Here is a 13,835-nt window from a genome sequence, read left to right as displayed (position 1 = left end):
TTCCACGTGGTTTCGATTCCACGATACACGTGATTTACGCGTTGAGGTCGTTGATGCCCTGTTTGGCACTTGTTCTCCTCTACTGCGTCTGCCACGGCTCCATCCTTCGCCCCGATTCCGCCTTGCTCTCTTTGCGATACCCGGAAAAGGCTTATTTTCTGTTCATCAACATGAAGAAACAACCAAGGGCACAGGTTCTTGACCTCACTATCCGGGGTGACGAGCTCGAACACGACCGGATCCAATTAGAGCACAACCTACAGCGCACAGATCTTTCTCTTCAGCTTTCGTCACAGGACGGCGAGTTAAATCACAACGATAGCATTGAGTATCCCAGACACAATTCCAATCCAGCGTCCTTGCCAGAATTCCGTTCCTACATCCACAGATCGGGGGACGACCTTGATAATGACTTCAATCACGCTTGGTCGTATCGCACTGGTGATGAGGATGATGAAGAAGGGATCAATCCATACGTCGGCGAGACCATGTCTACAGCGGCGCATCATGCCAGTGGCCTAACTCTCAGTGCGGGCCTTGGGGGCGGAGGGCACCGGCGCGATGTCAGTTTGAGTGGTGCAGATTATGATCCTGAGCGGCCACTGCGTGATATTATGGCGGGCGTTGACAGCAAGCTTAGTTTATTTGATATGGATCCATCGAGGTCCAGATATCCTGTACGTGACAACGTAGCTGAGTTATCCCTCCATCTAACGTCTGCACTAGCCACCCGGCGGAATCAGTTTTGACCCCGTTATTGTCGATGATACTGCTGAATTGGATCGCATTCTCGCGTCGGGTTATGTTCCCCCACCATCTCTGAAATCGCGGTCTGTTCGTCTACGTTCACCTCATACAGCATCCTCCTCGTCGGACTCTGAAGAACAACAACCTCGTCCAAAGATATCTGATGCCCTTCGTCGTGTTTCCTTTTCTCCAAAACGACCGCGGTCGCCCCGCGGTGCCCAAGATCACAGCGTTGCGCGCCACGCGCCATCTCCTCTTGGACGCCAGCCATTTCTTCCTGCCGTTGAGAAAGATGTACCCACACCTAAACCGCTCACGACCAAGTGCGTTCTAGATGCTTCCTATGCTTCACCATATCAGCCTCAAGTTCGTCTTCATCCTCCTACTCCTACTCCGTCGGGCTCTAAATTCACTAAAATCGCCAACGGTATTAACAAAGAGCTTGATCATGAGATTGAGAAAGGTCGTCGTCATAATCAAAGCTCTGCTGCTGACCGTACAATTCATTATGAAGCTGGGAATCTAACCAGAGATCAGTCTCGCTGTATGCAGCCCACACCACGTCGAAGCTCGCTAAGGCAACCTGTTCAAACGTCTGCCCATGCATCCAAGAGTAGACTACACCTTCCGGACGTGACGGGGCTGACCAGCGCCGTGGAATCCCCCATTAAAGGGACTTTGCAACATTACCCATATCAAGCGTCCAAAGAAGCCAGGGAAAGTGATGGTGGGTTTTAATGCTGCTAGTATTCTTTGGCTAACATGTCCTAGCTCGTTTATTATCTGCCATCAGCGCTGTTCAATCTAAACTTCGTGAGTTACAAGACGAGAATGGAATTTCTCGCCGTCGCGTTCGGGAACTAGAGCATGAATTAGAACTTTGCAAGATCGAGGTCACTAAGGAGCATTCCATGTTGATGCAAAGAGAAGAATTTCTCTCTCAGCAACAACATGAACTCGAACTAGAGGATGCTCGAAGACGAAAGGGCAAGGGGAAAGCCAAGGCCAGAGATATCTCTTTTTCCAGAGAAGATACGTCCAGATATCAGGAAGTGGTGGAGGAGAAAAAGGGTGAGATTAGGTCGATATGCTACTCATGCGTGCTAACTTTTGCTTTGAATAGCTCTGGAAGCCCTTGTGACGAGCCTTCGCTCGCATCTGTCCCGACTAACAGCTGAATTAGCGTCACATCAACAGCTCTTGACCGAGCTCAGATCATTGCGTGACTCCGACCACCGAACCCTAAAGGAGAAAACGACAGAGATCAATGTTTTGCGTGCCGAGGTGGAACGTCTCGCTGGAGAGGTCGAGGTATTGAGAGGTGTCGTTGAAGAAGGTCTAAAAGAGCGCAGAGCTGCCAGGGAGGCCTCTGAGGCTACACGATCTCGCATCATGGTTGTTGAATCCGCTATTGAACAGCAAGGCACGTCAACAGTCGAGGAACATGGTCGAGGAGAGGAAGTGCTCGAAGAGGGAAATTCGGCAGAGGAGGAAGACGATTTCGGGCTTGCCTCCACATCGAGGACAGGTGGAGCACCTGATAAGACTATACGAACAGACTACGCAACTCTTGGATCGACGAACCTGGGTGCCTCCGGAGGTTTCATCGAGGGGGATGAATTGGAGCAAATATCCGCTGACGTCGAAGAACGACGTTCTGAGCACTCGAAATCATTCGCAGAGCAGAGTACCATGTTGTCGCGTTCTCCATCTCCCACCATCCGGAGGGCATGTGTTCAAGTTGAAGATGTTCCGGAGCTTGATCGCCCGTCTCAAAATTCCCATTGGGCAGACGAGAGTCGCTCTTCTTCGCCTAGTCCGTCATACGCGCGCCGCCGTCGCACCCCCACGCCGTCCACAGTACGCCCAACAGCTCCCACACCTGCACATGCAGCAGCGCATTCTCGTCATCCGAACAGGGACAATGACGAGGTCCCACAAACGCCGTTCCCTCAGATCCGTGGCACAAGGCTGGAGCGTTTGTTCTTCAGTGCTCCAGAGCACAATGCGAAGACTTGTAATGTATGTCATAGAAGAAGAGGGCATCGCAAAGATTCCAGCCCAATGTCTCCGTCTTGGCTACCAAACCGTTTCGCGAAGCAACTTCAAACCAACGTACAGGAGGATGACGAAGACAACAGCGATGAAGATGAGGGCTTTGCTGAAGGTTCGGAGGGCGTCGAGGACAACGGCCGACGTGCTATGCCGTCGACCAGTGCACCTCCACGCGTCCCAACAACGAAGGGAGTTCCTCCTCAAACTGTGCTAATGAAGGTAATCAGAGAGTTACAAGATGATTTTACCCACTACAAAAGGTCCGTTTTTTTTTCTTCCTGAATTAGTTCACTAAGATGTATCCGATTCATGGCAGTGTCTACGTGGAACTCGCAGATCAATACAAGGATATGGACGCCGTCTCCGACGTACCCAAGAGGAACATGCTTGCTCAGCACCTTCGCGAGGTCATTGATATCCTAGAACAGAAGGTTAGTCGATCAGGCCTCTATTTTGCACAGTGTTAACGTTTTCTTCAGGGTGACCAAATCGCTTCTTTGACCGACCTTCTAACATTCAAGGACAAACCCACGACTGAGTCGGTCCTCAACAAAGGCGAAGCCTAGGCGGTAGTGGATGGGGTGTAAGCCGGCTGCAATGTGTTATCATTCCTGATTGAACTGTTCCTTTTTGCATCTTGCGGGACTCATTTATTTGTTGTCATTGATATTCCGCATATATAATACATAACATCACGTTACATCGGTCTCCCAGTCGCACAGTATCATACATATTTCTTGGATGCAATTGTACATAATCGCGTTGGGTCCAAAGAGTTATTTATACAAGTCTGTTCAGCGTCCTTACTTCATTCTATATTGACCTTATTCTGAAGACGTATAGTGAGGAAGAAGAAGCACCATTCGGAGACATTCTAATCACCTTGTAAAAAGCAACATAACCGGCAATGGATTTCGCCTTTTCCGAAGGATGGGGATAATACCTATGAACAAACCTGTGAGAAAAGAACCGGAAGGAGAAGGATTCTATGAATCTAGCCTAACTTACCACGCAATATCGCTGACTTCTTTGCCATCGACGCTGGCATTGTAATAGGAAGCAGTTCTGTCACTCCAGGTCAAATAATGATTAAAATGTATGGCATTTCACATTTACCCTTTCCACGGGCACACGGTACTTCAATTTAGGAGGTCAGCCGGATGTTCTCAACGAGGATAATGCGTAAGATACTGACCTGGTCTGTGAATCAGTGAACAAGTCCATTTTGACTGACGACGGGGGGAAGTAGTGGTTGTTTTCAACTACAACAGTGTCGTTCGACTCTGCAAGAATTGTTTCGTTCAAAGTAACCTTCATTTCTTTGGATAGGAAGAATTGAATTATGATGATGGTGGCAAGAGGATGACAAACAAACAAGGTATGACGTATGGGTCTGAAGATTGGATGTAAATGATGACGCATCGTTCAATTCACGGATCACAACATAAGTACGACATTGAGAGATTCTATCAGATCACGTCTGTCACAAATTGGATCTACCCAAACTAAATGAGAAAAAGGGATCCCAAACAGGCGGACGAGTACTAAAGGTCGCGTGGTGTCCGGTCTACTTGCGCTGACCACGCGCGATCTCGTTGAAGATCCTGAAAAAGGACGAAGCAGGTTGGGCTCCAGTCAAAGCATATTTCTTGTTGACAAGGGTATACGGCCTGCAAGAAGAGCTTGATCTGACCGCCTTGGAGTTAGTAGGAAAGATGAAGCTTACACGCCAGAGACACCATTCAGATGCGATCCTCGTATGCTAGACAGTATTTCCGACTTGAGTTCATCGGAGGCAAGAAAGGCCAAAACCTGCCGCAAAAATTCAAGGGTTAGCCAGACCGCACCCAACCTTAGGTAACTGAAACTCACCTCAGATTTGGTCATCACTCCAGTGGCTGCAACTTGGGCTGCCAGAACGTCTGAGTTACCAATGTCATCCGCCCGTTCAAGGTAAGCAAAAGACAGTGCTTCCATAACTTTGACCTGGGCCTTCTCACCGCCAATCTTCCTGACCTTGGCAACTAGCCGATGGCTATCAATAGTATTGCTCACTTGGCCGTCATAGCTGTACAAACAATGTCAGAGCATAATGCTATCGCGGCAAATGGTTGACCGACTTCAATGTAATGCCCTCGGAAAGACCAAGGGCTATCATCTGTTCCTCAGCCGCCTTTATCCTCGATGCACCTAGTCGGCTAGCATACCAGGCTCGCTTGTTATACCCAGGAGATGGTGGAAGATTGGCATCAAGCATAAAGGGATGAAATTGAAATTGAAACTCGACCGGAAGACCGGACTCTTTAATTTGCTTTATCGCAGTTTTGACGTGCTTAAAACCAATACAACACCACGGACAGATAGTGTCTGCTTACACAAGTCCTATTCAGTGTAGTACCATCCTTTGAACTGAAGATACGCACATACCTGAAGTTATGTCTAGAGTGATGATCTGTACTGTCATCGGAGACGAAGTGGTGGGGGGGGTCTTGAAGGGGCTGCCGTCATCTGTCCTCCTTTTATACAGCATGTGGTTAGATTTGTTCTCCGAGAGCGGCTTTCATGATTCGGACGAACGGAAGATTAAAATACAACACGTGTGAGATTTCACAGCGATCGCCGTGCAAGTGCTGCGATACTGGCTTATATGGCGGTTTGTATACACTATCCTCGTTTCTTTCTTGCATTTCCGAGCTGCAGTTGTCTCAAGCAATGCTGTACATGATGCCAGGAGCAACGCAGGAACTCTTAAGCAATTAAGGCAATGTCCGACTCGGACCCGGCCTAAAGAACCAACTCCCTCCCTGCACATGGAACAAGATCTTGCCCCGACTCGGACTCCGAGTCATTCGTAGCCGCCAGAGACGATGATACTTGCGTTCTGAGCATGATAAAGAAGAAGAGATTTCGAAGATACTTGTTATCGGCGCAAGCGTGTCTATTTCGATGATTAACTGGCCTGGGCTCGCTCTTTCCAGATCCATCGGAGGACTCGGGGACACGCCTCAATTCCATAGCGCAACTCTATGTGTAGTAGGGACTCTGGTTGGCTTCCTTCTCAGGGACACGATAACCAGAATAAACATCCATCCATCCCCCTAAGTTGGCCTAGTTCAACATCCGTATATAATAACCACAGGAACGGTAAACAAATCAATGAGATGGCAGTCATACTCTTCGTGCCTTTTGTTGTAGTCTGGCCGACACATCAGAAACCAACTACTATAGATGACAAAAACTTACCGGTCTCCGTAGAACAGCCGTCTTTTCATCGCCGCGTCCAATTTGCTGTAATCCAGGTTCGGATCGAGCCCGTTTTTAGTGATGACCTTCATATCGAGTTTTCGCTGGGCCAAATGTGGAGAGTATTTCCCTATGAACAATAAGGATGGCCTTCGCAAGCCCAATCTACCAAAGACTCGCCATCATTTTCTATGACTTTCAACAGCGTTGGGTCCACACTGCTTAGGAACGGCAACTCTGGCATGAGGTCCCCCATCGAGACGAACGGGAGCCGCAGTATGTGAAAAGCACTAAGAGCTTCATGTGAGGTAAGTAGTCGGAGAGCATAAGTAATCCATACCTTTTCTTCTTGCCGCAGTGCGCAACAGAAAGACCTCGATCACGCCAGCTCTTGAAGTCAGAAATCAATGCCAAAGAACAGATCGAAAGTGACAAAGAACTTACTTGAGAGGTACGTACGCACTGTTTTAGAATGCCCAGAACACGATTATAAGTCTCCAGCAAGTGACGGTGTAACTCCATTCGATTCCTAGAAACTACACCAGCACCATAGGCTACAAGTTGGTCAGTCACTATAGTATTTCTTGTCACAAAAGAAAAACCTTTTTCTGTCAAACGAATATGAGCATTGTCTGGTCGAAGGAATAATAGATGGTCCGCTCTTGAAGTTAGCGTCTTTTCTGTCAACAGTCATCAGAGAAACGAAAGATAGGGAATAATGACCTTACGAGGTGCTTTGGCACCCCCCGTGATAAGGTCATGAGTAAGTGCCCCGATGAAACTATCAGATTTTTTCAGAAGAAACGGCCCACGCCCAAGTGCTGACCGTGCTGCATTGGTTCCTGCGATGATCCCCTGTGCAGCAGCTTCTTCATACCCAGGTGTGCCAATGGCTTTTCCGGCGCAGTAGAAACCCTAAGACCAACTCAACCAATCAGAGTCCAAATTCTCAGAGGAGTGGAAGATATTTACCTTTATGTGCTTCCCCTCAAGTGTTGCTAAGCGAATACTAAGACCTAGTGAAGAGATAATCACACCGAGAAGGGCCCGCACCTGTTAGTGTCCGAGGATCCAGATGATCGTACTTCATCCCATAAGCAGGCCTAATCATTTTCACGTTTTCAAGTCCAGGAATTGTCCGTAAGATGGGTTCTTGCACCTCCTCTGGGAGAGTACAGGCGAGCCCATTTGCATATATGACATCTATCTCATCATGAGCGGATCGAAAGCAATAGAACGACCGTCAACAACCTGTGTCGTAACCCTCTGATTCTAACCAGACGAGATGAGAATTATGGCTAAATCGCAGACTTTTGGCCTCCAAAGATGGACAGTATTGTGTCCCTGCGAGAAGAGTTCCAAAGTCGTAAAAAGAAGAGACGAAAGACCAGACCTTTGGCTATCTCAATAAGCGCACTGAGGTGCATATTAGCTCTTACGATGTGATGTGTCGACGAAGTGGTTCGTGTCATGTAACGGGGTAGTTGGTTCTTCTGCAGGCCTATATGTCAGACAAGTCATGGTACAGATGATTCGGATCCTACGGCATTGACTACAGTAGAGTTGAGGAAGCTGAAAGGTGACGGACTCACGTCGCCATCTTGACGAGTCAAGTTCGTGTAGTCAATCGTTTTTCCATCAAGGCGTGGTGGGGTCATAGTGTGTAATTGGTGGAATTCGACACCCATACGCCTAAGAGAGCTCGACAAACCTTCAAAATCGTCCTCTCCAGCGGAAAAGGTGGTGCCTTAAAAGGAACATAACACGTTTCTGAGGATCATCAAATCAATGCAGATACATGCGTACCTATGTGGTACTCCCTTGTTGCACAAAGAATGACCTTAGAGCAGTGGATGATTTCACCGGTATCTGAGGAATGTCAATAAAGAGAAAGATGTAGACCCTAGTGAACTGACCAAGTCTAACACCTGCAACACGGGGCGAAGGAGATAGATCGTGGCCCCCACTGTCAAATAGCAGACCAGAAGCTCTGGCTGCACGAATGCTAAGGTTTTGCTGGTATACACGGAGCCCTCTCTTCATATGTCTTTTGTACAATGTCCGGTCAATTTGCGCCCTTGCACCCTAGTAGAAGTATTATGAACGGCTGGCATTGAAATCTGTCGTAACCTCGTACCCACACAGCAGAGCCTTTGGTCGCGTTCAGCATTTGGAACATACTTCCCGACTCATCTACTCGTAACGCATGTCAGTCGCGAGTTTCACAGAGAACCTGCATTGATATACCCGCAACTTTGGCCATCAATCCATCCATTGCATCCACTTCGCGAACCAAGGTTCCTTTTCCAACGCCGCCAATGGATGGATTACAGGACAATTCACCGATATCGTCCATGCTTTTTGTCAACAATAGTGTCCTGGCTCCCACTCTAGCCGATGCAGCCGCCGCCTCACATCCTGCGGGGCTGGCCCCGATAACGCATACTGAACAGACCGTATTCAGCAATGTAGGAAGGAGTGAGAACTTCTGCCGCATACCCTGATACGGCTCTGTCGCAGACGAGAAATATCTGTACAATCTCGAGCGATTCCATGACTGCCTAGTTAATCGATGATGCATGTAATACACAGTTGGAACTAGGAGAAAGACGAGTAACGTCAGCCAACAAAAGAGTCAGGGCATGGAGTCAATTTTTAATTTTTGCGGGACCGGTACCCCGGACCGAACCTACATACCTTCCCCGCTCACAATGTCGGCTGAGCTGCTCATCCCCTTGCACGTCTCTTATATCCAGAACTTAGGCAAAGTCAGTCTTTGGATTTATCGAAATATCTCTTCTTACTTTCGCTGAAGAGCAAGGATGATCTTGCCTACCATCTCACGGCGCACCTCCGGATGAACGCGATATACTGGGGCCTCACTGCTCTCTGCATTATGGACCACCAGGACGCACTTGACAGAGAAGAAATGATAGAATATGTCATGAGCTGCTGGGACAAAGAGGCAGGTTAGTCTTTAATTGGCTATCTGGCTTTCTTAATACGATGAATGATAGGAGGATTTGGTGCTCATCCCGACCACGACGCCCATCTTTTGCCAACCCTGAGCGCTATCCAGATACTGATGACACAGAATGCTCTGGATGAGCTAGATGTCGAGCGGGTAGTGAAATGTGTGTTTCTTTAATCTTGTTTTCGCGTCATTAATCAACTGTACAGTCATATTGTCATTGCAGCAGCCGTCTGGTGTCTTTGCTGGAGACTCATTCGGTGAGATCGACACGCGATTTCTTTACTGCGCCGTCAATGCGTTGTCTCTACTGGACCGTCTGTCTGATCTCGACATTGAGAGAACTGTCTCGTATATTGTCCAATGCAGAAACTTTGATGGGGGTTTTGGAAGCATCGCAGGGGCCGAAAGTCATGCCACCCAGGGTGATACAGTGTTTCTATCGAACGCCAGTCCGACTGACAGGCTTCCTATTAGTGTTTGTATGCCTCGCCGCGCTCGCCATTTTGGACAGACTGGACGTCGTTGATCATGATACTCTTGCTTGGTGGCTTTCAGAACGTCAATTACCAAATGGTGGTCTGAACGGACGACCTGAGAAATTAGAAGATGTACGCCGTCTACACTCTTACCACTCTGAATTTCTGACTTCATCTTTAATAAAGGTCTGTTACAGCTTCTGGGTCTTGTCGGCCCTTTCAATCCTCAATAAAGTGGATTGGATAGACGTCGATAAGCTGATGACCTTCATTCTATCTGCCCAGGTCTGTTCGTCTCCCCCAAGTCGGCTTTGGGTTAATGTTCCTGCAGAACCCAGAGACAGGTGGTATTGCAGATCGACCGGGAGACATGGTAGATGTGTTTCATACGCACTTCGGCGTTGCAGGTCTGCAGGCATCGATTGAATTCGGAATTCTATTCTCATCTGTTTGATAGGCCTTTCGATTCTTGGCTACCCAGGACTACTTGACCTAGACCCTGTATATTGTATGCCGGCCAACATCATTGAAGCGAAAGGGTTGAAAAAGGGATGGAAAGCCTTTCAACGACGTCCGTTACAGGTGACACCTGCTACCGCGACGTAGAATTCGTTTCACGCTTTCCACACAACACTACGTATGTCTCCATCACCCAGCTTCTTTAGTTGAATTCTATCAAAAGATATTACTACCAACGCGACATTTTTTTTCCGGCTCAGGAACATCTTTATAATCGCAGGGTTATCGATTGGTCTTGTTCTGAGGCAGTCTGTCGCGTGAGTAGCTATGGCAAGGCTGGATGATTCCGGTGGCTGTGCTTCATCGATCCACATACGACAAAAACGTCCATACTCTAGTTTCCTGAAACTGGAGCTACGACGAACGGAAATTGGTGTTCTCGAATCGCGCCTTTCCCTCTAATTTCGGCTCCGGGTGAGACTCGAAGGGTTCAGTCTCAGGCCCCCAGATTCTAATCTCCTCCAATAGGACCCAGGCTCCAATCTGCACCCGTGCACTGGGGTGTACACTGTGATAAACGGTCCGGGGAAGCGAGTACAGATCTAGTCCGTCGGATCAGTGTACCCATAAGAGGTAGTACGAAGCTTGTAGCAACATCGTTAAATTGAAAGGATCCGTGTAGTGGACGCATTAAAGTGCCTATTTCAAGGCAGCAAGCAACCCTAGGTACGAGGAATATGCAGAAGATGGTATTGTAACTGAATAAATCCCCTTTGCTTCATTCCTTGACCATTCAGAGAAGTTCAAGTTTCGCCACAATCACAGCCTTGCGAAAGGCACTCTGCGTCATGATCGAAGTCCCACACATCCAGGAACTTGGTTTTGGTCCAGACTCTTACCCGTTGAAGTTCACTTACATAGGTGGGCATCAAATGCGAATGCGAGTAGTACTGCATACATTTTCGCTTAGTTCGCGTTCGTACTAGTGCCTCCCTGGACCACATTGAGGAGCTGCTTGCTACCAACCTGGCGGCCGTCGGACATAAAACAGGATTATCGGAACTAGAAAAAAAGTTCCAAAGCGGCAATCAAACTTCGTTGGTCTCTAGAGAAAGAAATTTCCCTCTCGTTTTTGTGCGGTACGGAAATGTCCGCTTCGAAAAGGGGGGTTAGAAGGTAAGTATCTGGGCCGGCCCTAAGATCAACGTATATGAAATTGAATATCGTTGCGCCACTCTATCACTGGCGGTAGCTCGTCTAACACCTACCCATACTAGTCCCCATTAGAAAGCCCAGAGAACTCGCCGGGATTCACCAATTGGGAAAATGTCATATTGGGTAACATCGACACCGGCAAGCACCCTACTGGACCATCAGATGAGAAATCAGAACATCTCATAAACTGGCAGAAGAATTGGCAATAATATTTATGTGTGTGTATGTGTTACATGCGAAGACATGTAGCATGGGCGATGGCCCTGTATGATATCCCAAGAACGCACCAAGAATTTTTGTTGCAGTGAACATTTTCGACCATGAGGCTTTTGCTATTTGAAGTTGTAGTACGGCATCCCGCCTCGCATGTCCACATGCCCTGTTGTGGAGCTCGACTTGGGTCAGCATCTGCCCACTTAATGCAGAAAATGTTCAGTATAGAATACGAAGTGTGCCATGCCTTGACGCCCTGACTTAAGTTTAGGGTGGCGCACTAAAATCATAAGAGGGACGAAGATGCGTTAATCCTTAATGAAATGCATAATCATGAACATCATACAATATCTCTCTAATTGGAACATTAGTTTGCCATCATGCTAGTCGAGAACATAAACACCAAAGTCCAGCACCTTATCGATATCTGTGAACATTATATTTACTTGCTAGCATAATGGAAAGGCGGTTCAAGGGGAAATCCTGGGCGCTTAAACAACGGCGGATATCTTGACAGAATATCGCAGGCACCAGGGTAATCTGTATAATTACGATGCAAGGATTCGTCCAAGCCAAGACATCAACGGGTCCATCAAAAGACCGGAGCATCCTTCAAAAATAAACGCCCCTCCTCCTTCTTCACCCACCGAGATACAGCATTTGCGGCCCCAACTACAGCGCTCTTCGGAAGCCTCGGAGATAGAGCAATGTACATCTCAAAAGGTTGCGTTATCCACCCCATGACGCTCTCCTTCTCCGTCCTGATATACTGTAGCTTGAGTGTTTCACTCTGTCCCGATTTCGCATGAATGGCGTCATGCAGGACTTGATAGAACGTGATGATCCTGCCTCCAAGTCAGTTGTTGACACAACATACACTTGAAGAAGAGACCTCACCGTCGGCGGTCTGTTAGATTTTCGTAAGGATCCTCGAATGTCGGAAAGGTAACTTGTACCTGCGCTCGCGATTTGTACACGAAATGACGGAGGCCAGGTATCCCGAGCTCCGAAACGGTGTACTCAGCTTGTCCCGACCGAACGCAGTCGGAAAGAAGTTTCAGGGTGCCTTCATTCGTCAGTTTTTGAGTCACCCCGTCGCACCAACTCCTGATGGTATCAAAGTCAGCCCCGCCACTTATACACACCAAGGCCGTCCCGGAATCAGAGTCGGTGACACTGGCACTCGAACTTGACTGCGGGGAGCTGGGACTAGGTGCCGATGAAGGTTCCTCTGGATTGTCTCTCTGCAAAAAAGAGATATACGCATTCACGAACCCATTCGGGTTAAACTTGGGTAGACAAATTGGAATCCAAGAGGCTGCGGCAGGGGAATTAAATATAGAGGGATTGTGGACAGTATTCATAAGGATATGTATGTCAGCAGGGTGTATCGAATGCTTCTTGGGTCGAATGAGGGTCACTACACGGCCTCTCGCAATAAGGATGACATAGAGTATGTCCTGCACAAGCATAAATTATTAATTAAACCCTCAATAGTAAAAGCAGACCGCATACCTTCACTTTGGACGTCGGAACGAGGGTATCGGCGACACGTTTCCGCACCATAGGATCAAGCCGAAGACAGTGCAGTGACGACGTAGCCATGGCAAGATCAAACTCAAGTCGGTCCAACATTGAATGCAGGAATGTCTCCGTGCCGTCAAGCAGTCGCCGTAGATCAAAATTCGTCCTACGTTCAAATATTCTACGCAGCTGCGATGCGGTGACAATGCTTAGAATTTGAAGATGGAGAAATTCCAACTGAGACCTTGTCTTTACGTTATGAGATTGATCCTGGCCAGAGAACCGATTACTTACGACAGATTCTGGCTCACCCCAAGAAGAGACACATGCATAATAGAGAGGGGACCGCTGTAAAAATGCTATTCTCATATTCCCAGCATTGATGCATCTCAGCTTATCATGGTCATCGATGAAGACAGAAATGAGAGCTTGCATGACGCCAATCGTCGAAGTGAATGAGTCTGACTCTGTTTCTGTCTGACTGCAAATTGTTACTTGTCGGCACTCGGGCAAGATTAGGAGTAACTCACCTTGTGAAGACAGGCTTTCCAGCATCTGTGAGAACGAAATATTCACGAGGTGCATATTTAGAGTCTTGAGACATAGCTTAACGAACCAATGCCAGAGAAACGCAGTCAGGAATACTTGCCTACATCCACGGCGACTTCAACTCTCTTTCCTCGCTTGCGCGACGGTGCGGGCAATTCTGAGTTAATGTCAGGGCATTTATGTAGAGCGAAGGGTGGTTGAAATACCCCTTGAGGGTCTGCGATTGAGTGTCTTCCTGAGCTGGTCGCGCAGAGTCTTCTTGGCTTCCGCGTCACCGGCAAATGTGTCGAGTTGACCGACAGCCACGACGTCTTCGGAATCTACCGTCTCAGCTTCGGCATCAACATCCTGGACCAGAATACCCTCGTTGGGCTCGACAC

General features: G+C 48.0%; 6 protein-coding genes across 6 annotated transcripts; 2 read left to right on the top strand and 4 right to left on the bottom strand.

The window, feature by feature from the left end:
- Positions 1–170: 170 nt before the first annotated feature.
- BT62DRAFT_904157 (uncharacterized protein) lies at positions 171–3,368 on the top strand (the record flags this gene model as incomplete). The annotated part of the gene is made up of 6 exons (XM_043183550.1): positions 171–677; positions 727–1,474; positions 1,519–1,818; positions 1,871–3,062; positions 3,119–3,233; positions 3,282–3,368. 6 exons carry the CDS (start codon positions 171–173, stop codon positions 3,366–3,368), a joined length of 2,949 nt encoding a protein of 982 aa, XP_043036493.1.
- A 242-nt stretch (positions 3,369–3,610) lies between these two features.
- BT62DRAFT_1009594 (DUF427-domain-containing protein) lies at positions 3,611–4,119 on the bottom strand (the record flags this gene model as incomplete). Its single annotated transcript, XM_043177568.1, has 5 exons — positions 3,611–3,631; positions 3,685–3,745; positions 3,811–3,867; positions 3,919–3,939; positions 3,998–4,119. 5 exons carry the CDS (start codon positions 4,117–4,119, stop codon positions 3,611–3,613), a joined length of 282 nt encoding a protein of 93 aa, XP_043036492.1.
- Positions 4,120–4,294: 175 nt separating this feature from the next.
- BT62DRAFT_972728 (thioredoxin-like protein) lies at positions 4,295–5,274 on the bottom strand. Its single transcript, XM_043189080.1, has 5 exons — positions 5,230–5,274; positions 4,923–5,169; positions 4,675–4,870; positions 4,529–4,614; positions 4,295–4,472 (listed from the first exon to the last, which is right to left on the bottom strand). The coding sequence occupies exons 1-5, from the start codon at positions 5,264–5,266 to the stop codon at positions 4,370–4,372; spliced, it is 669 nt and encodes a 222-aa protein (XP_043036491.1). The 5' UTR covers positions 5,267–5,274; the 3' UTR covers positions 4,295–4,369.
- Positions 5,275–5,826: 552 nt separating this feature from the next.
- BT62DRAFT_996167 (GIDA-domain-containing protein) lies at positions 5,827–8,678 on the bottom strand (the record flags this gene model as incomplete). The annotated part of the gene is made up of 18 exons (XM_043190570.1): positions 8,545–8,678; positions 8,293–8,490; positions 8,183–8,238; positions 7,962–8,130; positions 7,852–7,914; positions 7,590–7,792; positions 7,439–7,538; positions 7,297–7,389; positions 7,099–7,248; positions 7,018–7,043; positions 6,774–6,960; positions 6,648–6,725; positions 6,490–6,599; positions 6,386–6,435; positions 6,226–6,335; positions 6,046–6,175; positions 5,977–5,998; positions 5,827–5,910 (listed from the first exon to the last, which is right to left on the bottom strand). The coding sequence occupies exons 1-18, from the start codon at positions 8,624–8,626 to the stop codon at positions 5,827–5,829; spliced, it is 1,911 nt and encodes a 636-aa protein (XP_043036490.1). The 5' UTR covers positions 8,627–8,678.
- Positions 8,679–8,756: 78 nt separating this feature from the next.
- BT62DRAFT_904265 (rab geranylgeranyltransferase) lies at positions 8,757–10,101 on the top strand (the record flags this gene model as incomplete). Its single annotated transcript, XM_043183556.1, has 8 exons — positions 8,757–8,813; positions 8,861–9,014; positions 9,063–9,179; positions 9,226–9,441; positions 9,494–9,627; positions 9,682–9,780; positions 9,827–9,902; positions 9,953–10,101. The coding sequence occupies 8 exons, from the start codon at positions 8,757–8,759 to the stop codon at positions 10,099–10,101; spliced, it is 1,002 nt and encodes a 333-aa protein (XP_043036489.1).
- A 1,636-nt stretch (positions 10,102–11,737) lies between these two features.
- Positions 11,738–13,332, bottom strand: BT62DRAFT_935315 (DUF254-domain-containing protein). The gene is made up of 4 exons (XM_043186910.1): positions 13,201–13,332; positions 12,898–13,150; positions 12,280–12,842; positions 11,738–12,227 (listed from the first exon to the last, which is right to left on the bottom strand). The coding sequence occupies exons 1-4, from the start codon at positions 13,236–13,238 to the stop codon at positions 11,975–11,977; spliced, it is 1,107 nt and encodes a 368-aa protein (XP_043036488.1). The 5' UTR covers positions 13,239–13,332; the 3' UTR covers positions 11,738–11,974.
- Positions 13,333–13,835: the final 503 nt, after the last annotated feature.

The sequence above is a fragment of the Guyanagaster necrorhizus genome (assembly GCF_019112545.1).
Source record: "Guyanagaster necrorhizus MCA 3950 unplaced genomic scaffold BT62scaffold_25, whole genome shotgun sequence".
Classification (NCBI taxonomy): Eukaryota; Fungi; Basidiomycota; class Agaricomycetes; order Agaricales; family Physalacriaceae; genus Guyanagaster; species Guyanagaster necrorhizus.
Note: the sequence above shows the minus strand (reverse complement) of the source record. Positions and strands in the feature narration are given on the sequence as shown.

Coding starts and splice junctions, on each gene's coding strand:
- BT62DRAFT_972728 (XM_043189080.1), bottom strand. CDS start 5,266: ATGACAGTACAGATCATCACTCTAGACATAACTTCAG. Junction 5,170..5,229: donor CACTCTAGACATAACTTCAG/GTATGTGCGTAT, acceptor TTGTGTAAGCAG/ACACTATCTGTCCGTGGTGT. Junction 4,871..4,922: donor TCCGAGGGCATTACATTGAA/GTCGGTCAACCA, acceptor TTGTTTGTACAG/CTATGACGGCCAAGTGAGCA.
- BT62DRAFT_935315 (XM_043186910.1), bottom strand. CDS start 13,238: ATGCATGTGTCTCTTCTTGGGGTGAGCCAGAATCTGTC. Junction 12,843..12,897: donor TTCCGACGTCCAAAGTGAAG/GTATGCGGTCTG, acceptor ATGCTTGTGCAG/GACATACTCTATGTCATCCT. Junction 12,228..12,279: donor AATCTAACAGACCGCCGACG/GTGAGGTCTCTT, acceptor ACTTGGAGGCAG/GATCATCACGTTCTATCAAG.